General features: G+C 43.0%; 1 protein-coding gene across 1 annotated transcript in view; it reads right to left on the minus strand.

Moving 5' to 3' along the window:
* Positions 1-669: 669 nt before the first annotated feature.
* Positions 670-27,780, minus strand: part of LOC126252614 (protein dimmed-like) — a 40,723-nt gene continuing 13,612 nt past the window's right edge. Inside the window, exon 2 of the mRNA XM_049953516.1 lies at positions 670-1,158. Coding sequence (XP_049809473.1) covers positions 670-1,158 — 489 coding nt within the window. The remainder of the gene's footprint in view (positions 1,159-27,780) is intronic.

A 27,780-nucleotide genomic window follows, 5' to 3' on the forward strand; every position in this document is an offset into this window, starting at 1 on the left:
GCAAACAGTCGTACAAGTTCTGACAAGCACAAAATAGTCAACATTTCGGACCCAGTAAAAACGGCACGAATTGTTGAAGCTGCAGCTATATGATAAAGCAATCAAAGAATCGAGTCTGAAATGACATAAGATGAAGCTCAACATCGTAATTATGACAGACTCAAGCGGAAAAGGTGATGTTCCCATTACACCTCGGCCACTTTTAGGTAAAGTGAGAAGAGATTTCTATATCTAAGAAGGGGAGCCAACGTCTTTTCCCTTATTTATGTGTTTCAGTCAGTGGAAGCTCACTCCACGCAACTAGCGTAATTATGAAAGCAGTTCAGGCAAAATTCGTTCGAGTGGTTTTATTCGGAGGGATTACATTCCCGTCCGCTGGCCAACAGTGAAACTGTTTAGCTAACGAGAGCAACACTTCGCTGTTTACTGTACGAACTGTTGGAGACATGCACACTGCCGGATTGTTAGCAGAAAAGGCAGTGGTAACTGCGGCAAAGACAAGATGCTGTTGGCGACGGTAACCATGGTATTGCTCGTCAGAAGTACAGTGTGTGTGTGTGTGTGGGTAAGTGTCCCTTTTTCTGGCGGGGACGGTTTGACCTGCGGTCGCAGGAGTTAGAGCGAATGCAGACGAGCCGGCGCCAACGGACCAGTGGAGGCAGGTGCCCCTCAGTCGACGAATCGACTCAGGTCGTCGTAGAAGCTGCCGTCGGTGTCGTCGAAGCTGTTGAGCGCCACGGCGTCTTCGTCGCACATGGTGGCGTCGGGGGCGGCCGTGACTCCGGCAGCCTCATCCTTGACGACGAGGCCGACGCCGACGCCGACGCCGACGCCGACGCCGAAGGCTTCCACTGGCAGGGCGGACGCCGTCGACGGGCTGAGGGCAGCGTCGGCAGCGGCGGGGGCCGTCGCGTAGCCGGGGGCGGCCACGCCCTGTGCGGGGGCGGGCGCAACGTCGCCGGCGGCGGGGGCGGCCACTATAGCGGCGACGCCGGGCGTCGAGGGTGGCAGCAGCGCCGCCGCGTAAGGCGACGCCTCGCCGCGCATCTCGCAGATGATGTTGGTGAGCGCCATCACGTAATTCTTGGCCAGCGTCAGCGTCTCTATCTTGGACAGACGGCGCTCCTTCTTCACGTGCGGGATCACCTCGCGGAGCGACTGCAGTAGAGAGCAACAAAAACGCAGAAAGATAATGTTACACACATTACGTAAACAGTGCGAGAGACGGTCATAAAGTTCTAATTACTACCTGAAAAAATTGTAACTTCATCTATGTCTTATACTGAAGAGCCAAAGAAACTGGTACAGCTGCCTATTATTGTACTGTATAGGGTCCACGCGAGCATGCAGAAGTGCTTCAGGACGACGTGGCATGGACTCGACTAATGTCTGAAGTAGTGCTGGAGTAGGGTGTCCATTTCATTTCCATTGAAAAAGGGGACATTTAAAATAAATTAGAGAAAAACCTGGGACAATGAAGAAAAAAACGGGACATAAATATTGTATTGAATAAATTTAATACACATACAAGTTTACCTTTACAATGTGCACTCAGATGATCCCAAATCAATTTTTACAATTATTCTGCCACACTATCACCGTACTTTTCACTTTTATGTACTTAATCAAGACGTGCATTTTCGTTTGAAATTGTATCATAAAAGTCAGTACACCATACACCATTAAAATGTGTTTTGACAATGAACAAGGCCCTCACTGGTTCAACTTCCATTCTGTTTTTTTCATCTGACCACAAAGAGTTCACTAACGAAAACACACGTTCCACAGCAGCATTTGACCCAGGAATTGCCAGACAAAACTCCACGAAATGAATCATGTTTTTCATGTTAATGTTTTTACTTTTGAAATAAGCAAATATTTTACACAACGTTGCACTAACACTTTCTTAGTCTCCTTCTTCACTTTTTATGAAGTTCTGTGCACATGAAAATTCATCGAACAGTTGGTCTTCATGTTGTTGTTGTGGTCTTCAGTCCTGAGACTGGTTTGATGCAGCTCTCCATGCTACTCTATCCTGTGCAAGCTTCTTCATCTCCCAGTACCTACTGCAACCTACATCCTTCTGAATCTGCTTAGTGTATTCATCTCTTGGTCTCCCTCTACGATTTTTACCCTCCACGGTGTCCTCCAATGCTAAATTTGTGATCCCTTGATGCCTCAACACATGTCCTACCAACCGATCCCTTCTTCTAGTCAAGTTGTGCCATTAACTCCTCCCAAATTCTATTCAATACCTCCTCATTAGATATGTGATCTACCCATCTAATCTTCAGCATTCTTCTGTAGCACCACATTTCGAAAGCTTCTATTCTCTTCTTGTCCAAACTAGTTATCGTCCATGTTTCACTTCCATACATGGCTACACTCCATACAAATACTTTCAGAAACGACTTCCTGACACTTCAATCTATACTCGATGTTAACAAATTTCTCTTCTTCAGAAACGATTTCCTTGCCATTTCCAGTCTACATTTTATATCCTCTCTACTTCGACCATCATCAGTTATTTTACTCCCTAAATAGCAAAACTCCTTTACTACTTTAAGTGTCTCATTTCCTAATCTAATTCCCTCAGCATCACCCGACTTAATTTGACTGCATTCCATTATCCTCGTTTTGCTTTTGTTGATGTTCATCTTATATCCTCCTTTCAAGACACTTGGTCTTCATAAACAAGAATATTTGGTACAATACTTTTAACAAAAACACAACACTCCTGAATATCTTTCCACTGTAGCTGCTCCTTTTCAGTATTAACCTAGTCAAAAGCTTTAAAAGGTGTGAGAAATGGTAAACACCATTGTTTAATATACTCAATGCAAGAGTCATAGAAGATGTCAGCATAAATATTAAATTGTTCTACAATAATTTCACCTGCTTCTTCCAGCTTTCTTAGAGTCTCACGTACAAAGGATGCGAGAAATCTTTAAGATTTTCTACATTGTAATTTGCCCAATAATTTGTTTATTTCTTGATAAACTTCCACTATTGTGATTTCTTGTTTCTCAATACATTTAATTGTTGTGGAGAAAGGTTTTAGCTGGCTAACAAGAAAATGTAGAAGAAAAATAGACACAGGGTTATCAAAGAATTGTTTAAGGATAACAGGACACTTATCAAGGGAAATGAAATATGATTTCAAAGCAGGAAATATCTCTTCAATTCTTTCCAATGGTGGTAGCAGAGATAGCCACCTTTTCTTGCTGTGCCCAAGTACAGTTTTGTATTCAGTTTCAATAAACTTACAGAATGACTTCAGAGATTCAACCCTTCCTGTATATATGTGGAAATGTTGGTAGATTTTGTTTACAATTAATTGGCATCGATGGGTAGGCAATCTGAGCCAGTTTGTAAGGAATTGTGCACCACATTGCTGGACAGCCAACACCTACTATATTATTCACTCTGTTCTGTTGCAGTTTATAGAACAAATTGTTTTTTTCCTTTACTCTGCTTACCACCAAAATTGGTGTTAGTGTTGTCTGCAGAAACTGCAATCACCTTTCCCTCAAGATCATATTTCTTTAAAACCTCCAGCACATAATTCTGAAGTAAATCTGAAGCTTCTCCTCCTAAATTAACCAATTCGAGCACTTTCACCGTGGTGCCATTTTCAGGGTGAAAATACCTGATAAGGAGAGTAACCAACTTCAAACCCAGATGATTCGATGTATCAATCATTACAGAAATCAATCGAGCACAGTTTCTTTGGAGCTTCAGTGTATCATAACTGTAAGAAAATTTCTGTACTTTGCAGATGAGACTTGCTCTTGATATAATAATTGTACTGATAGAGTACTCAGTGAGTGATACCTAAGATTACGCAATGTTGCACAATATGCTGCCAACGGATTGTGAGAGAGCGAGGGTAAATAAACTGGGGGACAGAAACCGTCATGAGTTGCGTCCCTGGTGACGTGGCATTACATCAGCAACTTAAGAAGATAGCCATTGGTCGGCCTCAGAAGGCAACAGATATACATGCAACAAAATGGAGGGCTCTGATTGGCTCAAAACACAACGGAGCACTTTCCTACTCCAAAGTGGCAGTTGGAAAGGGATGGTGGAGGTAAGCGGTTAAGTGTCGGACGTAGATTCCACTGACGGTGGTAGAAGATGTCTCATCAGTTAAAGTGTGCCACTGTTTATAGTTTGTTAAATGTAACTGTCGTTGTTTTGCAGCGATATGCGAGTATTTCAGACCGCTGCAATCCGCATAGGCACAGTTGGATGATAAGTGTTCCTATAACCGTGTTTTGTAAACCACCATAAAGGATATAAACGTAGGCTTCCGCGGGCATTATCACATTCAATAAAATTTTTTCTGGTTTTGTGACCGGATTGTCAATGAATATAAAAGTACCGACCTTTCGGTTCCTGTTGCAAGCAACATTTTTCAGGGTGTTTATGTTTAAACCCTGAAGAAGGTCGCTTGCAACAGGTACCGAAACGTAATACAATGGTCTTAAATACTCACACATCGCTCCGAAACAACGAAGGCTACATTTAACAAACTCTAAACAGTGGCACACTTTAACAGATGAGGCATCTTCTAGGCCGGCGGTGTGGCCGAGCGGTTCTAGGCGCTACAGTCTGGAACCACGCGATCGCTACGGTCGCAGGTTCAAATCCTACCTCGGGCATAGATGTGTGTGATGTCCTTAGGTTAGTTAGGTTTAAGTAGTTCTAAGTTCTAGGGAACTGATGACCTCAGATGTTAAGTCCCATAGTGTTCAGAGCCATTTCAACCATTTGAGCATCTTCTAGCACCGTGTTCAGACGTAATGACCTTTCTAGACTCTGAGAAGCTCATCTGCAGGAACCAGCACGGTTTTCGGAAACAGCGGTCATGCGAGACACAGCTGGCCCTCTTTGTGCATGATATACAACAGGCTCTAGATGCCGGCTCCCAGGGTGAAGCCATATTTCTCGACTTTCTAAAGCTATTCGATTCAGTTCCGCACTGTCGCTTGCTCCAAAAAGTGCGTGCATACGGTCTGTCCGATGACATATCCGATTGGATAGAAAGTTTTCTAACAGACAGCGAGCAGTATGTCGTCCTGAAAAGGGGTGGCTTCAACAGAAACAAGCGTAACTTCAGGTGTGGCCCAGGGCAGCGTAATAGGTACTCTGCTTTTTACGATTTATGTAAACGATCTGGTTGATGGTATTGACAGCGGCCTGAGACTGTTTGCCGATGATGCTGTAGTCTACAGGAAAGTAGTATCACAGGAAAGTTGTGAACAAATCAATGAGGATTTGCTGAAAATAAATGTGTGGTGTAATGACTGGCAATTATCTCACAATATTGTGTAGCCTACTGCGTATAACAAGGCGAAAATCCCCATTAATGTTGTTGTTGTGGTCTTCAGTCCTGAGACTGGTTTGATGCAGCTCTCCATGCTACTCTATCCTGTGCAAGCCTCTTCATCTCCCAGTACCTACTGCAACCTACATCCTTCTGAATCTGCTTAGTGTATTCATCTCTTGGTCTCCCTCTACGATTTTTACCCTCCACGCTGCCCTCCAATACCAAATTGGTGATCCCTTGATGCCTCAGAACATGTCCTACCAACCGATCCCTTCTTATGGTCACGTTGTGCCACAAACTTCTCTTCTCCCCAATCCTATTCAATACTTCCTCATTAGTTATGTGGTCTACTCATCTAATCTTCAGCATTCTTCTGTAGCACCACATTTCGAAAGCTTCTATTCTCTTCTTGTCCAAACTATTTATCGTCCATGTTTCACTTCCATACATGGCTACACTCCATACAAATACTTTCAGAAATGACTTCCTGATACTTAAATCTATACTCGATGTTAACAAATTTCTCTTCTTCAGAAACGATTTCCTTGCCATTGCCAGTCTACATTTTATATCCTCTCTACTTCGACCATCATCAGTTATTTTGCTCCCCAAATAGCAAAACTCCTTTACTACTTTAAGTGTTTCATTTCCTGATCTAATTCCCTCAGCATCACCCGACTTAATTCGACTACACGAGTACAAAATAAATGCCCAGTTTTTGGAAGCGGTAACATCCATCAAGTATCTGAGTGTGACTATTCGAAATGATCTCAAATGGAATTACCAGATTACACAAATAACGGGCAAGGCGAACTCTAGATTGCGGTTTATTGGTAGAATCCTCAAGCGATGCAGTCCTTCAACAAAGGAAATTGCTTACAATACCTTATTTCGTCCAGTCTTAGAATATTGTTCGTCTGTATGGGACACTTGCCAGTTGGTTCTGATTCAAGAGATTGAGAAGGTCCAAAGGAGAGAGGCAAGATTCGTGACTGGTACATTTAATCATCGCGAGAGTGTTACAAATCTCCTTGAAAGTATGAAGTGGGACACACTTTCGGGTAGATGACGCGCAAAAAGGAAGGGGATGCTCACTAAATTCCGAAATCCGATCTTCGCCGAGGATGTAGAGCATATATTATTACCACCAACTTTCAAATCGCGCAATGATCAACATTCAAAGATAAGGGAAATTGGAGCTCGTACTGAGGCGTTCAGACAGTCGTTTTTTCCCTCGCGCGATCCGCGAGTGGAACAGAGGGGGGGGTGGGGGGGGGGGGGAATATGACTTTGGCCCGAATTGTGCCCCCCGGCACACACCGCTTGGTGGCTAATGGAGTATATATGTAAATGTAGATGTAGATGAACTTCAGAAAAATGTCGCAACACAAAAAAATAATTAATGTTGAGTAATAAAATTATGGGAACACATTTCTCTAGGTAACATATTTAAGTGATTGACATCTCAAGATCACAGGTTAATGGAAGCGTGAAAAAAAAATTGGAAATTTGTGGTAAGTTTCTATGGGACCAATCTGCTGAGATCATCAGTCCCTACGATGGCTCACTACTTAATCTAACTTAAACTAACTTACGCTAAGGACGACACACACACACACACACACACACACAGACACACACACACACACACACACATGCACGAGGGACGACTCGAACCTCCGACGGGGGTAGCCGCTTGAACAGCGGCAAGGTGCCCCTAGACCGCGCGGCTACCCCGCGCAGCTTGAAGCGTGAGGAAAGCCATCGCACATGAAATGCTGGTACATTAATAGCTGGTGTAGCTGCCAGAATGTCTAATGCCAGCATACAAACGTGCATACATTGTGTCATACAGTTGCCTGTTGCTCTTGGCCAGTCTATAGGGGCGGTTAAGGCTGTCTGTGGATGGCGCTGGAGTTATCCTCCGACGCTGTCCCACATGTGCTCGACTAGAGACAGATATGGTGAACGAGCAGGCCAAGTCAACATGTCGACACTCCGTAAAACCATGTTGGGTTACAACAGTGGTACGAGGGCCCGCGTTATCCTGTTGGAAAACACCTGCTGTTCATGAATGGTAGCACAGAAGGTCGAATCACCTGACTGATGTAAAGATTTGCAATCAAGGTGTGTGAAATAACCACGAAAGAGCTCCTGCTGTCACACGAAATCACAGACCACAAATCCAGGTGTATGTCCAGTGTATCTAGGCTGCAGACGAGCTGGGTGCAGGCCCTCAACTGGCCTCCTTGTAACCAACACATGGCCATCACTGGCACCGAGGCAGAACCAGATTTAATCAGAAAACAAAACAGACCTCCAATCTGTCCTCCAGTGAGCTCTCGCTTGACACGACTGCAGTCGCAAATGGCGGTGGTGTTGGGGTCAGCAGAATCATGGTACGGGGCTTCTGGCTAGGAGGTGTCCTTGAAGTGACGGATTTGTAACAATCGGTACGTCACTATGGTGCCACGTGCTGCTCAGATTGCTGCTACAGGTGCAGTACGCTGGGCCACAGCCTCACGCTGAAGACATAGTCTTCCCTGTTGGTAGTCCCACATAGTCGTCCGGAGCCCGGTCTTCTTGCGACCGTACATTCTGGCGACCACTGCTGCCAGCAATAATCATGCAAAAAGGCTACATTCCTGCCAAGTATTTCTGCAATACTGCAGAAGGAGCATCCGGGGTCTTGTAGCCCTGTTACACAACCTCATTCAAACTCAGTAAGGTGTTGATAATGCCGTCTTTGTCACCTTAAAGGCGTTCTTGGATAATATAATTCACCATGTCCAATCACAAAGGTAACTAACGCTCCTAAAATAAACCTGATTTGCTTCCTCACAGTGGCACTACTAGTGCCTCTCTTATGTGACTGGGGGGGAAAGCTGAGTAAACATCATGTTTCAGATGAAGAAACGCGCCGACCAACTTTCGCTTATGTCGCTGGGCTCCTTATTGGTGTTGTGATTTTGTTATCCGTCAGTCTATTCATTTACACACATGTATTACACACCACTAACATGAACCGTCGAAACGTGTCTGGTACTCAAGAATAAATTTCAGTTGCAAAAGACGGATAATAGTTTAGGATTTACTGTTAAAGTGAAATTCACAAGTTTTGTAACAAAGACCTGAATGCTAAAATCTGAACGCTTTAGTCGATCTTAACGATAGACCTTTCATATAGAAGCGCATCGTTAAAATGACAAATGTTGTAAATGTAACTTCAATTGTTTAAAAGATATAGTAAATTTAAATTATCAATATTTTCAGTTAAGCATCAGATCATCATTTCCTCCATACAAAGCACATTGGACGATGACAGCATGACACCTTATTGAATCATTATGTAATAGACTATTTGTTGTAAAGATTGGTGCATAATAGTTACTTTTGTTCTTTATTTATTTAGCAGAAAGCATATTGGTGCAAGGCTACTGGCCGTGACGTTCAAAGTTAAGAAGGAAATTGTATTGATTTTATGTATGAGGATTTAACGTTTATTATGTAATGGATATTATTGTTACTTCATTTAGATCGTGAAAGTTTCCAGGCATTGATTATTTAAATATGTTAAAATGTAAAATAATGTAGACTAAGGTGTAGCCAATCAGATGAACGGCTTCAGGAAACTGAACTGCGCTAGTCAGTTGAGCGAGGATATTCGGCATGCGGGAAACGCGGCCGGGGACGGGCAGAGGGACAGTGCTGGTTCAGAGGCGAAAGCGGACAGTTCGGCTGGAGACACCAAAGGGTACAGTTCGAACTGAGACGCGAAAGCTGACAGTCGGTCTTTAGGCTGCTAGAAAGTGAAACGACTTAGAAAATTTCGCGTTGTGTGGTATTGCGGGACTTACTCTATGAGCGACGAGAAGACGCGTGCCTGGAGTGAACTCTAACTTTTCGTGTAGATAACTTGTATTTCGCGATGAGATTGTGAATATCGAACTGTGTCAAATGGATATGCGCTCGAGTGTACCAGTATCTCTAAATACGACCACTTTCGCTATTAGTTCGCTTTCTGAATGAACATTATTGTAACTAAAGCGCAACTGTGTTGCCTACATTATTTATGGGTCGTTAATTTAGATCCCGATGTTGTTATTACTGTTATTATACAAAATGTTAACTTTGTACTTCGAAAACTTGCCATCATCCAGACAATTTAACCAAATGGCCACAAGTGTCTAATTTAGGGCGTGTAATGCGACACTTGCGGTTCAACCCCTAGATGAGTTTGAGCCAAGACATTTCGACAAAGAAGAACCATATGTGAGCCCGAACATCTTTGGGAAGTTAGCTCGCAAGTTCACGCAAGTACTGGTTGGTTGATACACGTGCAGCGTATCTTTTGACGTTCTTTAAAAGTCGTTTATCTTCCAAACGGCGAATTTCCAGGTATGGATTTATTACCAAATATTTCTGCCCAGAATCCCATCAATAACACGTATAGCTGTGTAGTACGAGGTGCATTCAAGTTCTAAGGCCTCCGATTTTTTTTCTAATTAACTACTCACCCGAAATCGATGAAACTGGCGTTACTTCTCGACGTAATCGCCCTGCAGACGTACACATTTTTCACAACGCTGACGCCATGATTCCATGGCAGCGGCGAAGGCTTCTTTAGGAGTCTGTTTTGACCACTGGAAAATCGCTGAGGCAATAGCAGCACGGCTGGTGAATGTGCGGCCACGTAGAGTGTCTTTCATTCTTGGAAAAAGCCAAAAGTCACTAGGAGCCAGGTCAGGTGAGTAGGGAGCATGAGGAATCACTCCAAAGTTGTTATCACGAAGAAACTGTTGCGTAACGTTAGCTCGATGTGCGGGTGCGTTGTCTTGGTGAAACAGCACACGCGCAGCCCTTCCCCGACATTTTTGTTGCACTGAAGGAAGGAATTTTCGTACGATGCACCTGTTACCGTAGTGCCATTTGGAACGGAATGGGTAAGGATTACGCCCTAGCTGTCCCAGAACATGGACACCATCATTTTTTCAGCACTGGCGATTACCCGAAATTTTTTTGGTGGCGGTGAATCTGTGTGCTTCCATTGAGCTGACTGGCGGTTTGTTTCTGGATTGAAAAATGGCATCCACGTCTCATCCATTGTCACAACCGACGAAAAGAAAGTCCCTTTCATGCTGTCGTTGCGCGTCAACATTGCTTGGCAACATGCCACACAGGCAGCTATGTGGTCGTCCGTCAGCATTCGTGGCACCCACCTGGATGACATTTTCGCATTTTCAGGTCGTCATGCAGGATTGTGTGCACAGAATCCACAGAAATGCCAACTCTGGAGGCGATCTGTTCAACAGTCATTCGGCGATCCCCCAAAACAATTCTCTCCACTTTCTCGATCGTGTCGTCAGACCGGCTTGAGCGAGCCCGAGGTTGTTTCGGTTTGTTGTCACAAGATGTTCTGCCTTCATTAAACTGTCGCACCCACGAACACACCTTCGACACATCCATAACTCCATCACCACATGTCTCCTTCAACTGTCGATGAATTTCACTTGGTTTCACACCACGCAAATTCAGAAAACGAATGATTGCACGGTGTTCAAGTAAGGAAAACGTCGCCATTTTAAGTATTTAAAACAGTTCTCATTCTCGCCGCTGTCGGTAAAATTCCATCTGCCGTACGGTGCTGCCATTTCTGGGACGTATTGACAATGAACGTGGCCTCATTTTAAAACAATGTGCATGTTTCTATCTCTTTCCAGTCCGGAGAAAAAAAATCGGAGGCCTTAGATCTTGAATGCACCTCGTAGGACTTCTGATTCGTCCTGTAAATAAACTACCATACCTTTGTGTCGACTTTTGTTTTTTTAATCAGAGTGGAGTGAATACTTTGCAACAAATTGTCTTGCTCCTTTTTCTACCAAAAGAATTACATGCGGTTCATGTTGACACCAATTCAGAAACAAAAACTTGCAATTAATGCATGGAAAAAATCATAAAATTTTCTATTGGAGTATTCCAATTTTTTGTACTGTGTCTGTCGATTCATTCGTGGTACGATATTCATTTTATATACGTCTTGCAGTTATTTTTACAGAATATTATGTGGCCTCCATACCTGAGTAATGAAATATGGTATTAGTACACGTACTTCAGAAAATGCGCATTTAGAATCCGAAAACGCATTTCAGTCTGATTAAAAAACGAAAGTTGTGACAGAACTCTAGTAGCTTACCTATGTTTACTAGTGAATATCCAAAAGTACACATAACAACACACCATTCTTATCATGTTATCTCCGCAATTTTTGCACATAATGTGGATGTGGTTCAGACAACCGTTCATGCAATATACCTTAGCATTTCCACGAAATCAAACAAATTTACTCCTGAGACAGAGCGCTATAAAAATATAAACGTTCAGTTGTTCAAATTCATAAATCTCTGACAGCTTTTAATGGATTGCTTTGAAGTTTTCACCGAACGTTTCATTCGAATATGCGCATGTTTTTATATATCTGCTGGAGCGTAGATATGATAAACATATGTAATATGTTTATGTCTATGTAATAATTAGAGGGCAAATATACATAAAAATGGAAATGTTCGTCTGTTCGAAATCTTAAATATTTTAAAGTTCTTTACCAATTGCTTCTAAATTGGCTATGACAAAACGTTGCATTCGAATACGTACATATTTTTATACACCTTTCTTAATATATATAATACATAAATAAATATATAATATATAAAGGGGAGCCTTTTTACCAAAAAAATCTCTAAAATCTCTTGACCGATTTACTTCAGATTGTTACACAATAGTCTGACGAACATTCGGACGCATAGGGTACATATTTTAATATACGGGGTGAGTCACTAACTATTGCCACCGAGAATAACTTCGAAAGTATGATGGGAGCTGACAAGTTTGTGGGACAAATGTTCCATGGGACAACGGGGTCCATAACATGACATTGGTTTTGTCTTGCTAGGTGGGGTCGCTTCAGAGATATAAAGGTCAACTTTGTTTTTTAAATGGTATGCTATAGTTTGGTACTTACTTTCTGATAGCGGCTATCGAGACGAATCCAATTATGTGTAACAGTAAGGTCTTTGAAGGTCAACGGTCACAAAGGTGGCATGAACGTCCATTTACAGAACGTGTTCGAAGTATCAAGGCAGTGCTGCGATCTTCTTATGATGGATTGAGTGGTATTCCTTATCACATCGGCACTTATTGAAGCACATACTCTGACAGTTCTCTCCCACATATCTTCAGGTGTAGTTGGAACGTCTTTATATACAATGTGTTTTACGAATCCCCACAAGAAAAAATTCAGTGGCCTGAAGTGTGGCGAACGAGCCGGCCACGACACGTCTCCTCCGCGTCCAATCCAACGATGTGGAAATTGTCTCTGCAACTCATTTCTAGCCATCAGCGAAAAATGTGCTGGACACACATAGTGTTGATACCACATTCTGTTCCTTGTTCCTAAAGGTATTTCTTCCAATAACAGACCTAATGTTTCCAGCAGTAATGTGGTTTACTTCCTACCATTAAGATTTCCTTCGACGAAATAGAGGGCTATAATTCTGCCCTCCAGAATCCCACACCATACATTCACCGACCACGGTTTTTGTTGTGCAATTTGCCGCAGCCAACATGGGTTTTCAGTTGCCCAATAATGCATGTTATGTAAATTAATATTTCCATGGTTCATGAATGTTACCTCGTCAGTAAATAAAATGAAATTAATAAATGTATCATCCCTCTGAATCTGAAGTTGAGCCCATCGGCAGAATTCAATGCGACGCATACAATCTGTGGTGTCACCGCCAGACACCACACTTGCTAGGTGGTAGCCTTTAAATCGGCCGCGGTCCGTTAGTACACGCCGGACCCGCGTGTCGCCACTACCAGTGATTGCAGACCGAGCGCCGCCACACGGCAGGTCTAGAGAGACTTCCTAGCACTCGCCCCAGTTGTACAACCGACTTTGCTAGCGATGGTTCACTGACAAAATGCGCTCGCCTTTGCCGAGACAATAGTTTAGCATAGCCTTCAGCTACGTCAACTGCTACGACCTAGCAAGGCGCCATTATCAGTTACTATTGATATTGATTCATGTACCGTCAAGACCGACGTTCTTCATTAATGGATTAAAGTTAAGTATTCCACCAGCTACGTCCTTTTTTCTACATTCTAATTTCCTTGTCCTGTTCCAGACCTCACGCCAGCCTGCGTGAGCTAAAACGCGTGCTTTGCGGCCTCCTCTAGTAACACGGTGTTGCCTCTTCTGCCAACCAAAACACAATCAGTACCAGTTAACTCTTGGTAGAGACTTTTAAGGTAAGGATGATGTTTATGGCGATGCAGAACACGAGCAACACTATTCTGGCACATGCCAAATTCCCTTGCGATTTGACTCGAACTAACACAAGGATTTCGAACCACAGTGGCAAGAGTACTAATTTCCGTTTCCTCGTTAGTAACTATCCTTTGCCGGATGTATTTCAGATGCGTTAAAGATCCAGTTGTTCTCAGTATATCATCCACATATTTAAATGTACGACGTGTTGGGTGAGTACATTGAGGATATCTTTCAGCCCATAAGTTTCTAGCTCTCACTGAATTCGTTGGCATTCTGCGTAAATGAGAAGCATATCGACTTGTTCTTCGAAGGAATACATCATCCACATTCGCTTGATTAGACGATACTAGTCTTACCATTCCTATTATTGTTGCATTGCGAAACCTCGAATGGTATTTAAATGTGAATGGCATCTTAGATTCGGCGAATATTTACTGTTTTCACGATATACGAGAGAGAACTGTCACAGCATGTGCTTCGATAAGTGCCGAAGTGATAAGGAATACCACTCAATCCATCATAAGAAGATTGCAGCACTGCATTGATACCAATGGTCATCACTTCGAACATCTTCTCTAAATGGACGTTCATGCCACATTTTTGACCTTCGTTGACCTTCAAAGACATTACTGTTACACATCATTGGATTCGTCTTGATAGCCGTTATCAGAAAATAATTAGCAAACTATAGCATCCCATTTAAAAACACAAAGTTGACCTTAATATCTGTGGCACGCTCCCACCTAGCAACGAAAAACCAACGTTATATTATGGCACCCGTTGTCCCATGGAACATTTGTCCCACAAACTTTTCAGCTAGAACTCTCCAAATGTACTCGACCCATATATATATATATATATATATATATATATATATATATATATATATATATATATATATATATATATACAGGGTGAGTCACCTAACGTTACCGCTGGATATATTTTGTAAACCACATCAAATACTGACGATTCCACAGACCGAACGTGAGGAGAGGGGCTAGTGTAATTGTTTAATACAAACCATACAAAAATGCTCGGAAGTATGTTTTTTAACATAAACCTACTTTTTTTAAATGGAACCACGTTAGTTTTGTTAGCACATCTGAACATATAAACAAATACGTAATCAGTGCCGTTTGTTGCATTGTAAAATGTTAATTACATCCGGAGACATTGTAACCTAAAGTTGACGCTTGAGTACCACTCCTCCGCTGTTCGATCGTGTGTATCGGAGAGCACTGCAACATACATCGCGTTTCTACAGAATGATCTGCCAACGTTGCTCGAAAATGTCCCAGTGGAAACGTGTCGACGTATGTGGTATCAGCATGATGGTGCACCTACACATTCCGCAATTAACACTAGGCTGACCCTTGACAGGATGTTCGACGGGCGTTTCATAGGACGTGGAGGACGCATAAATTGGCCAGCCCGTTCTCCTGATCTTACACCTCTGGACCTCTTTCTGTGGGGTACGTTAAAGGAGAATGTGTACCGTGATGTGCCTACAACCCCAGAGGATATGAAACAACGTATTACACCAGATGTACTGCGGCGTGTACGACATTCATTACGCCAGAGATTGCAATTGTGTGCAGCAAATGATGGCCACCACATTGAACACCTATTGGCCTGACATGTCGGGACACACTCTATTCCATTCCGTAATTGAAAACGGAAACCACGTGTGTACGTGTACCTCACCCCTCATGGTAATGTACATGTGCGTCAGTGAAAAAGACCCATAAAAAGGTGTTAGCATCTGGACGTAATGTGCTGATCCAGTCTCTTCTGTACCTAAGGTCCATCACCGTTCCCTTTGGATCCCTACGTAATTCGGTGCTCTCCGATACACACGATCGAACAGCGGAGGAGTGGTACTCAAGCGTCAACTTTAGGTTACAATATCTCCGGATGTAATTAACATTTTACAATGCAACAAACGGCACTGATTACGTATTTGTTTATATGTTCAGACGTGCTAACAAAACTAACGGGGTTCCATTTAAAAAAAACGTAGGTTTGTGTTAAAAAACATACTTCCGTACATTTTTGTATGGTTTGTATTAAACAATTACACTAGCCCCTCTCCTCACGCTCGGTCTGTGGAATCGGTTCGTCAGTATTTGATGTGGTTTACGAAATATATACAGCGGTAACAGGTGACTCACCATATATATATATATATATATATATATATATATCAAACAGGAAAGTTGTGTTTATGACTTATTATCTGCTTATGATTAAAATACTACTATAGGATCTGAATTCTTAATAACAACAAACAAACCCGATACCAGTCGATAAACGTGCTAGACAAGGAGAATACTCGTCATTCGGTCATCCCTTCCCAGTAAGCTTCGAACGAAACTAGTTTCTCCCACTTTATTACTGGTCTGCGTCATTTTGTGTTGGCTCTTCTAGTGGTGTGCTACAGTACTGTAGCGTGGGGTTTTCAGTGTGTACCACGGCTACTGACAAGTGAATGGTCACACTTCCTATGATTACATTTGTGTTGATATTATTCCCAATGTCAGTCAACTTTTTAAAAAGTCAGTAAGCAAATGTTTGGTACCGACATGAGCTGCAAGCCGTTTACATACAGATACAATCATTACTGTGACAGACTCGCTATCAGCAATTATACTTATAAGGAATAATGCCAGTAACGCCGACAGTCACTTGCTGTACCACTTTACATGCGTGACTGCTGCACTACAGAGCAGAATCGAGAAAAATCACCATCCTCTAGGTAAAAGGGGCACCATGGTATCAGGGGCAATGGAACTGTCAGTACTCTCACTAAGAGTGTCGTCCACCATATGACAAAGACGTAAGAATATACACTATGTGATCAAAAGTATCCTGACACCCCCAAAAAACATACGTTTTTCACATTAGGTGCACTGTGCTGCCACCTACTGCCGTGTATCAGCGACCTCAGTAGTCATTAGACATCGTGAGAGAGCAGAATGGGGCGCTCCGCGGAACTCACAGACTTCGAATGTGGTCATGTGATTGGGTGACACTTGTGTCATACGTCTGTACGCCAGATTTCCACATTCCTAAACATTCCAAGGACGTTCAAATAACTTACGGGTTTGCTGCCGGGTGACGTCGTCGAACACCTCCGATATTTCGACCGGTGCACACCCTGCCATTCTCAAGGCACAAATCCAAGGAAGAAAAAATGTGCAAGCAAAGGAAGACTGATGGTACGTTGGGACATTCTATTTATAGGAATCCCAACCACACTGATTTATATCTGCGAGCTGATAGTTGTCACCATCCAGCTCAGCGTGAAGGAGTACTTCGCACGTTGGTTCACAGGGCCCACGTTATCTCAGACCCTGAAAGTTTGGCAGCTGAGCTGGCACATCTCGAAGTCACATTTCGTGAGAATGGTTATAGTGAGAGGCAGATCAAACGTGCGTTGCGCCATCAGCCTCTTGTGCAACGGGTGAGTGACGATAGCAACGAAGTGGCACCTAAGTCTACGGCATTTTTGCTTTACGCTGGAAGCATTTCCAACAGGATTGGCCGTATTTTGTGGAAATATGATGTGAAATGTGTTTTTCGACCACCTTCTAAGATTAAGGCCATGTTGGCGTCCGTAAAAGATGATCTTGGTTTGCGTAAGGCTGGGGTCTATCGTATTCCTTGCAGTTGTGGCATGTCATATATTGGTCAGACAATCAGGACTGTGGAAGACCGGTGTATTGAACATAAGCGTCACACACGCTTACAACAGCCGAGCAAATCCGCTATTGCAGAACATTACCTTGACACCGGTTATCCTTTGGAATACAACAACACGGAGATTCTGGCTTGCACGTCCAGCTGTTGGGATAGTGTCATTAAGGAAGCTGTTGAAATCAGACTATCAAGCAACCTTATTAACAGAGATGGTGGATTTTGTTTAGATGCTGCTTGGAATCCGGCTCTGTCTCTCATCAAAAAACAGAGGGACAGAATTAGTGCTACCTCACCTGTTGATTAATAGTAACTATCGATATTTCTGATGTGGTTATCTTTGGTTGTGTTGACACTTGTTCTGTATGTGGTGTCTTCCTTGTTCCTCCTCTGTGAACCGAGGTATTAAATTTGCTTGCACATTTTTTCTTCCTTGCATTTGTGCCTTGAGAATGGCAGGGTGTGCTCCTGTCGAAATATCGGCGGTGTTCGACGACGTCACCCGGCAGCAAACCCGTAAGTTATTTGAACATCGATTCGCCGGGAAAAGTTAAAGGTCTCATCCCAAGGACCACTGTTTCCGATGTGATAATGAAGTGGAAACGTGAAGGGACACGTACAGCGAAAAGCGTACAGGTCGACCTCGACTGTTGACTGACAGAGAGCGCCGACATTTGAAAAGGGTCGTAATGTCTATAGGTAGACCATCACACAGGAATTCCAAACTGCATCAGAATCCACTGCAAGTACTATGACAGTTCGGGGCGAGGTGAGAAAACTTGGATTTCATGGTAGAGAGGCTCCTCATAAGCCACATATCATGCTGGTAAATGCCAAACGACGCCTCGCTTGACGTGAGGAGCGTAAACACTGGAAGACTGAACAGTGGAAAAACGTGGAGTGGAAAAACGTGGGCCGGCCGCGGTGGTCTAGCGGTTCTAGGCGCTCAGTCCGGAGCCGCGCGACTGCTACGGTCGCAGGTTCGAATCCTGCCTCGGGCATCGATGTGTGTAATATCCTTAGGTTAGTTAGGTTTAAGTAGTTCTAAGTTCTAGGGGACTGATGACCATAGATGTTAAGTCCCATAGTGCTCAGAGCCATTTGAACCATTTTTTTGAAAAACGTGGAATGACGAATCACGGTACATAATGTGGTGATCCGATAGCAGGGTGTGGGTATGGCGAATGCCCGGTGAATGTCGTCTGCCAGCGTGTGTAGTGCCAACAGTAAAATTCGGAGGCGGTGGTGTTATGGAACAACTCTTGTTGTTTTGCGTTGTACTGTCACAGCACAGGCCTACATTGATGTCTTAAGAACATTCTTTCTTCCCACTGTTGAAGAACAATTCAGAGATATCCACTGCATCTTTCAACACGATCGAGCACCTGTTCATAATGCACGGCCTGTGGCGGAGTGGTTACACAACAGTAACATCCCTGTAATGGACTTGCCGGCACAGAGTCCTGACCTGAATCCTATAGAACACGTTTGGTATGTTTTGAAACCCCGACTTCGTGCCAGGCCTCACCGACCGACACCGATACCTCTCCTCAATGCAGCACTCCGTGAAGAATGGGCTGCCATTCCCCAAGAAACCTTCCAGCACCTGATTGAAAGTGGAAGCTGTCATCAAGGCTAAAGTTGGGCCAACACCATATTGAATTCCAGCATTACCGATGGAGGGCGCAACTAACTTGTAAGTCACTTTCAGCCAGAAGTCCGGATACTTTTGATGACATTGTGTATTCCTTAGAGGGAGCTTGTGCAAGACCTGAGGCAACAAATCGAAGAAATCCAAAGCAGTCATTGATTTCTCAAAAACAAATTAACAAAGTGTACCAATGCGTTTACCTGAATAAGTTACATAATATCTTACTTTAAGACAACATTGGAAATACTTTCTCATAACAAGATACTTTTCAGTTTTCTGTGGTTCAAGTTCACTAACGCAAATACCAAGACAAAAATTAATTCCTCCTTCACCATACAATTGATTATTCTTAACAACACCGAGCGAGGTGGCGCAGTGGTTAGACACTGGACTCGCATTCGGAAGGACGACGGTTCAATCCCGCGTCCGGCCATCCTGATTTAGGTTTTCCGTGATTTCCCTAAATCGCTCCAGGCAAATGCCGGGTTGGTTCCTTTCAAAGGGCACGGCCGACTTCCTTCCCCGTCCTTCCCTAATCCGATGAGACCGATGACCTCGCTGTCTGGTCTCCTTCCTCACACCAACCAACCATCTTAACAACATCACAATCCTTCTCAATGTTACCAAAACTCCAAGAACTACTTTACTCACCCATTATAGCAGACTTCTTAGGCTTAAAGTATCTAGTAAAACGGAACTTAGTACGTGAGTCAACTTCCTCCACCTTACATTCTTAGTAGCATATCTATACACTGACAACTTATCTTTTTCTACATCATGTGGTCTATGAAGAACAGCCGGAAGTTGCGGTTAGATAACTGGCAGCTATATAAATGACGTTTCTGATAAGAGGACGTCAGTCGTGAGCAGCCGCACGAGCAGCAGCATCGACACAGACCAGCTACGCCACTTCATTATAGGAGGAGATAGCGTTCGCGCCTTACAGTGTATAAAGCTATTGACAAAATTCCTATGGTATGAAGAATGGAGTAGGTGCGCAAGTTATTCTGCATGGCCCTTCAGTGTTTTGTGGATGCGTACTGAATTTTATACTTACTAATGGGATGCTAGTGCACATATTAATGGTTGGGTTACCGTGGTGGTAAAGTGGAGACTCTATCAGGGCTGGAGACTTTTAACAGCCGAGAAGTTATTGCTTACAGTACATTTCAGATATGTGAAGTGTATAACAGAGATCGTGGTACATCCTATTACATGTCTACGATGCCGTTTTTTTGAAGACGAGGAATCGTCGTAAAGTAAATGAATCAATGACCTGGAAAAGATAGCCACTCAGACTGGCAACACGAATGTGCATTTCGTGGAACTGTTTCAGCGTCACGATCGGCCTCATCTTAATACAGCCGTCAGGCGCTGATGACAGAAAGCATGGGTCACATTTTAGTGGTGTCGGTGGAGTCTATCAGCAGGACGGGTTTCACTAGACATGGCCTGCACCTCAACAGGCATGGGAAGGGGATGTTGGCAAAGCTTATAGGTTACAGCATAGGTGAGGGTGGTGGGATCACTCATGGGAAAATTCCTGCAGCAGTGGGTGTTAGAGCTGCACCTTTTTTAAATTGAAGTCAGCTGATAGGTATTCCTGCTTAAGGGAAGTCTCTCTAACAAAGGAACCACTTTTGACAAAGCTTAGGTATCCGAGTAATGAGGGAATTAGTATATTTCATCAAAATATACAAGGTATTAGAGATAAAGTTAGTGAACTGCTTATAGATGTTGACTCTGAAATTATTGGTATATCTGAACACTTCTTAAATAAGGAGATAATTCAGAGGCTTCCTTTACCAGGATACAGGTTGGCTGGCAGCTTTTCGAGGAGCTCTTTGCGGTGTGGAGGAGTAGCCTTGTATGTGAAAAACGGCATCCCATTTGAGTCAATTGATGTTTCAAAGTACTGCACTGAAAAGGTGTTTGAATGTTGTGCAGGTGTAGTTAAATTTAATGAAGCTAAACTTCTAACTGTTGTTATTTATAGATCCCCAGACTCCGATTTCACAACATTTTTGCTAAAATTAGAGGAGTTTCTTGGTTCACTTTATAGGAAATACAAAAAGTTAGTTATTTCTGGTGACTTCAATATTAATTGTATAAGTGATTGTGCAAGGTAAAGGATGCTGGTAGACCTCCTTAATTCATATAATCTTATGCAAACCGTATTCTTTCCAACGAGAGTGCAAGGGAACAGTAGAACAACCCTAGACAACATTTTTGTTCATTCCTCATTACTAGAAGGGCATTCTGTTAGCAAAAAGGTGAATGGCCTTTCAGATCATGATGCACAAATTTTAACTCTAAAACATTTTTGTGCTGCAACACATGTTAAATATAGTTATCAACTGTTTAGAAAAGCTGATCCAGTTTCTGTAGAGACCTTTGTAAACCTTATCAAGGAACAAGAGTGGCAAGATGTTTATAGCGCTGATACAGTAGACGATAAATATAATGCTTTTCTCAAGACTTTTCGCGTGCTCTTTGAAAGTTGCTTTCCGTTAGAACGTTCAAAACGGGGTACTAGCACAAACAGGCAGCCTGGGTGGCTGACTAGAAGGATAAAAATATCTTGTAGAACAAAGTGGCAATTATATCAAAACGTTAGAAACAGTCAGAATCTAAATGCAGCAGCTCATTACAAACAGTATTGTAAGGTGCTTAAAAATGTTATTAGGAAGGCAAAAAGTATGTGGTATGCAGATAGAATAGCTAAGTCTCAGGATAAAACTAAAACCATATGGTCAGTCGTAAAGGAAGTGGCTGGTCTGCAGAGACAGGTCGAGGATATAGAATCAGTGTGTAGTGGGAATGTCCGTGCTACAGATAAGTCGCATATACGTACAGTATTTAATAATCACTTTCTGAATATAGCAGGTGAACTAAATAGAAACCTAGTCCCAACAAGGAATCATATAGCGCTCTTAGAAAAAAGTGTTCCGAGACTGTTACCTGAAATGCTGCTCCACGATACTGACAAGAGGGAGATTGAGTTAATAATTAAATCACTAAAGACCAAGAACTCTCATGGCTATGACGGGGTATGTAGCAGAATACTGAAGTATTGTTCTATGTATGTTAGCCCAGTACTTAGCCATATCTGTAACTTTTCCTTTAGGAGTGGTCGGTTTCCTGACCGATTAAAGTACTCGGTAGTGAAGCCACTTTATACAACGGGAGACAGGGATAATATTGCCAATTTTATACCTATTTCTATGCCATCGGTGTTTGCTAAAGTTATCGAGAAGGTTGTATGTACAAGGTTACTGGAGCATTTAAATTCACATAATTTCCTGCCAAATGTACAGTTTGGTTTTAGAAATGGTCTAACAACTGAAAATGCTATATTCTCTTTTCTCTCTGAGGTTTTGGACGGATTAAATAAAAGGTTGCTACCGCTAGGTGTTTTCTTTGATTTAACGAAGGCTTTTGACTGTGTTGACCACAAAATATAACTGCAGAAGTTGGACTATTATGGAGTAAGGGGAGTAGCTTACAATTGGTTCGCCTCTTACTTTAAGAACAGAAAGCAAAAGGTAATTATCCGCAATATTGTTCAGTCCCAATGGGGCACTGTTAAGTGGGACGTTCCCCAAGGGTCGGTGCGGGGGCACTGCTGTTTCTTATTTATATAAATGATATGCCTTCTAGTATTACAGGTGATTCAAAAATATTTCTGTTTGCTGACGACACCAGCTTGGTAGTGAAGGATCTTGCGTGTAATATTGAAACAGTATCAAATAATGTAGTTCATGAAATAAGTTCGTGGCTTGTGGAAAATAATTTGATGCTAAATCACAGTAAGACTCAGTTTTTACAGTTTCTAACTCACAATTCAACAAGAACCGATATTTTGATCAGACGGAATGGGCATATTATAAGCGAGACGGAACAGTTCAAGTTCCTAGGCGTTCGGATAGATAGTAAGCTGTTGTGGAAAGTCCATGTCCAGGATCTTGTTCAGAAACTAAATGCTGCTTTATTTACCATTAGAACAGTATCTGAAATGAGTGACAGTGACTTCGCATATTTTCATACGCTTATGTCGTATGGTATTATATTTTGGGGTAATTCTTCTGATTCAAACAGGGTATTTTTGGCTCAAAAACGGGCTGTTCGAGCTATATGTGGTGTAAGTTCGAGAACCTCTTGTCGACCCCTATTCAATAGTCTGGGAATTCTGACATTGCCCTCACAGTATATATTTTCTTTAATGTCGTTTGTTGTTAGCAATATTAGCCTATTCCCAAGAGTTAGCAGCTTTCACTCAGTTAATACTAGGCAGAAATCAAATCTGCATGTGGAATGCACTTCCTTGACTCTTGTGCAGAAAGGAGTGCAGTATTCTGCTGCATCCATTTTCAATAAGCTACCACAAGAACTCAAAAATCTTAGCAGTAGCCCAAACTCTTTTAAGTCTAAACTGAAGAGTTTCCTAATGGCACACTCCTTCTATTCTGTCGAGGAGCTCCTAAGAGCTGAAAAATTAAGCAAATTCCAGTGTTACATTGTTGATTTTCTTTATTTAAACTTACGACTTGTCGCCTGAATATGTTTTTTATATTTCATTTTATCTGTTTCTACTATCGTGTTGTAATTTCATGTATTGACTTGTTCCATGACCATGGAGACTTCTCCTTAATTTGGGCCCACGGAACAATAAATAAATAAATAAATAAGACTAAACACACATACAGGGTGTCCCAAAAAACACCAACACCGCTTAGTACGTTGTGCAGGAAGGCAAGCTGATCGGTTTTCAAGAAGGAACCCGCATACGGAAACGCTCGGCTTGGGCGCTGGGAAGCGTCGAAGTCCGAGAACGAACGGTTGTGACGATTTGTTCTGTTTCGGTTTGGTGTCTGAATACGAAGGTATGCAACCCTTTACCCGTCTGTGTACTGCGTATAGACGACGTGAGCCTAACAACATCCCTGCGCATGCGCGAAATTCCTCGACAGAGCCCTTGCGTCCATCCTACTGCGGACCTGGTGTGGTCAGCCAGTGCAGTAACGTTGTTGACGGCCATGCGACATTTACCAGTACACAGCTGCGGTGCTCGTTTACGATAAAGAGGATTACCAATGGAAGAGCTGCTGAAAGGTTGTACGCGGAACGTCGTCCAAACAGACGAACCCCGCATCATTCCACATTCGCGGCCAACGAGAGACGCTTCCGAGAAGGCTGAAAGTTGCAAGTGGGTACTTTCTGTCAGGGGTGGGAGGTAAACAATTCGGAGCCCGTTTGTAATACATACAGCACGAAGTGCTGCTCATGATGGGTTTATTGACACAATATGGAACGCACACCGATCTCAGACGTTCTCCAGGGCCCAAGCCGTGCGTTTCCATGGCTTCCTTCTTGAAAACCGATAGTAAGCATTGTCGGTAATATTTGGAGGCACCCTACATATAAAAGTTGTCTCAAATATTTTAGTTCAAATTGAAACAGGTGTTAGTGGGTCAACAGTCTGTTATATTGAGACAGGAGGGAACCAATGGTCGGAAATGCATATTTATTGTGTTAGGAACATACACAGCTTACACCGCACAACAACATAGCTTATAGTAACTGTTAAAAGCGACAACCACCAGTCTCAGTGCATGTATTGCAACGGCGCCTGCAGGTCTGCTGCACTCTCGCAAAGATCCCGCGTGCCTGTTGTAGACTGGAACAGGCACTGGGTGGTAAACAGCGTACACGCCTGACCACCAACCAGACGTACTATACACAACTTAGCTCAGAGCACGTGTGACAATGTGACGATCACAAGCATTGCACCGCACGCACACCATTATCCCAGATGTCACTTATCCATTGCATCAGTCAGCTTGTTATGCGGCCATAGTGTGTTACTGTGCATAACTGACTGTCTCTTGGTACAACAGACACCAGGAAGAGAGTGCGCTGGAACTTCATGCGCCATTGCCACGCATGCACTGAGAAAGTGGCGGTCGTTATTTTGAACAATTACTATGAACAACGCTGTGTGTGTCCTTAACGCAATAAATATGCACTTACGACCGTTTATATTCTACCTCAACACAATCGATTGTCAACCCACTATCGCCTGTTTCAGTTTGACCCAAAAGGTTTGAGACACTCGATATAACAGAATGATTGAGCAGCCCCTAACGAAGTCGATTTATTCACATCGCAATCGTACAGTGTGACAATTATCATTGAACTATATGAAATAAAATCGTCATAACCTCTGAACGGTTTGCGTTATGGCATTCAAACTGCACGGTTGGCCGCGGGGCATGATGGGAATTAATATGGTTTGGTTTAGCGACGAAGCCCACTTTCATTTGGATGGGTTCGTCAGTACGCAAAATTGGCGCTCTTGGGGGACTGAGAATCTGCATTTCGCGATTGAGAAGTCTCTTCACACTCAACGGATGACTGTGTGATGTGCAATGTCTAGTCACGGAATAATCGTTGCGATATTCCTTGATGGCACGGTTTAGAAAGCTAACTTCATCCTCTTTATCCAAAGTGACCCGGATTTCAACAAGATGTGGTTCATGTCCTGGGAGCACTTTCGGGACTGCATTCCGACTCTGGGGTACCCGGAGGTCACTGGAATGGGCCTCGATTGGCCGCCATATTTTCAGGATCAGAACACATGCGACTCCTTTTTGTGGGGTACATTAAAGACAAGGTGTACAACAATAACCCCAAAACCACAGCTGAGCTGAAAACAGCCATTCAGAAGGGCATCGACAGCATCGATATTCCGACACTTCAGCTGGGCATGCAGAATTTCAGTATTCGTCTGCGCCACTTCATCGCCAATGATGGCAGGCACGTAGAACATGTCATAACCTAAATCTGAATATCTATAGTGACGTTTACATATTGAATAAAGTGTGTGCTCGTCGTAGTTCGTAACCAATGTACATTTTGTATATAGTTCTATAATTGTCACCATGTATATTTGGCCTTAAAAGAACATTGTACGAGATTTTAATATTCTGTCGCTCAATACGCACAAACTATTACTTCCACAGAAACAATGAGTAGGACCTTTTCGTAGGACATTTAATGTAGTTAAATTTTTTGCTGCGATAAGTTTTCGCCGGAAGCCACGGGTTTAGAGTTATTCAAGAAAAACGTACAGAAGTGACATTCGAATGCACCTCCACTCCCACACTCGTTCTTCAACAGTCAGGATTTCTAGTAGGTAGTTCGTGACGCACACTCTTACATATGTACAAAAATTTGCGACTACACGAATTATACCCTATATTCTACTTTATTTGGTGTCTATTGATTGGGCTATTACGCCACCAGCGTAGTCGGCTATTTCGTTAATACTGTTGATTCAAACGTGCCCGTAAGGCTAATGAAAGAAAAGCGACTTTTGTAAACGTTACGCTAAAACTAATTACGTTGACTATGCAATCGAAACTTAACACTCACAAGTTCTGTATTTTCTTATGCAGAAGTTGTGACAAGTACAACTATGTAATTGTTTATTTTATGCTGTTAAAATTCACAACTTGTTAGGTAAAATTTACACAAACGTCACTTTTAGAATTTGCAAGTGGTCGACCAGTGACCAAAGAAGGTCGGATGTGCGAAATAATTCGTGCAGTTGCAAATTATTGTACATTTGTAGGAGGGAGTGCCATGTACAACATAATAGAAAAATTGAGCTGTAGGCGCTGAGTGTGGGCATGGGGGTACATTTGAAGGCCACTTCGCTACGTTTCACTTGAATAACTCTAGAACTACGGCCTCTAGCGAAAACGTATCCCTGAGCAAAATTTAACTACGTGAAATTTCCCACGAAAACGTCCTGTTCATTTTTTCTGTAGAATGGTTTGCGTGTAGAAAGCTAGAGAAGATGAAAATCTCACGCGAGTTTTTTGAGAACCAGATATAGAATTGCAGGTTGTTTAGAACGACATCGTCAGGCGCACCTGAATCACCCTCTATATAGAACATTTTAGCGGCTGAATACTACACTACTGGCCATTAAAGTTGCTACATCACGAAGATGACGTGCTACAGACAGGAAGGAGATGCTGCGGTATGTAAATGATTAGCTTTTCAGAGCATTCGCACAGGGTTGGCGCCGGTGGCGACACCTACAACGTGCTGACATGAGGAAAGTTACCAACCGATAGCTCATACACAAACAGCAGTTGACCGGCGTTGCCTGGTGAAACGCTGTTGTGATGCCTCGTGTAAGGAGGGGAAATGCGTACCATCAGGTTTTCGACTTTGATAAAGGTCGGATTGTAGCCTATCGCGACTGCGGTTTATCGTATCGCGACATTGCTGCTCGCGTTGGTCGAGATCCAGTGACTGTTCGCAGAATATGGAATCGGTGTCTTCAGGAGGGTAATATGGAACGCCGTGCTGGATCCCAATGGCGTCGTATCACTAGCAGTCGAGATGACAGGCATCTTATCGGCATGGCTGTAACGGATCGTGCAGGCACGTCTCGATCCCTGAGTCAACAGATGGGGACGTTTGTAAGACAACAACCATCTACACGAACAGTTCGACGACGTTTACAGCAGCATGGACTATCGGTTCGGAGACCGTGGCTACGGTTTCCCTTGACGCTACATCACAGACAGGAGCGCATGCGATGGTGTACTCAACGACGAACCTGGGTGCACGAATGGCAGAACGTCATTGTTTCGGATGAATCCAGGTTCTGTTTACAGCATCATGATGGTCGCTTCCGTGTTTGGCGACATCGCTGTGAACGCACATTGGAAGCGTGTATTCGTTATCGCCATA

Source organism: Schistocerca nitens, chromosome 4, assembly GCF_023898315.1.
Source record: "Schistocerca nitens isolate TAMUIC-IGC-003100 chromosome 4, iqSchNite1.1, whole genome shotgun sequence".
Lineage (NCBI taxonomy): Eukaryota > Metazoa > Arthropoda > Insecta > Orthoptera > Acrididae > Schistocerca > Schistocerca nitens.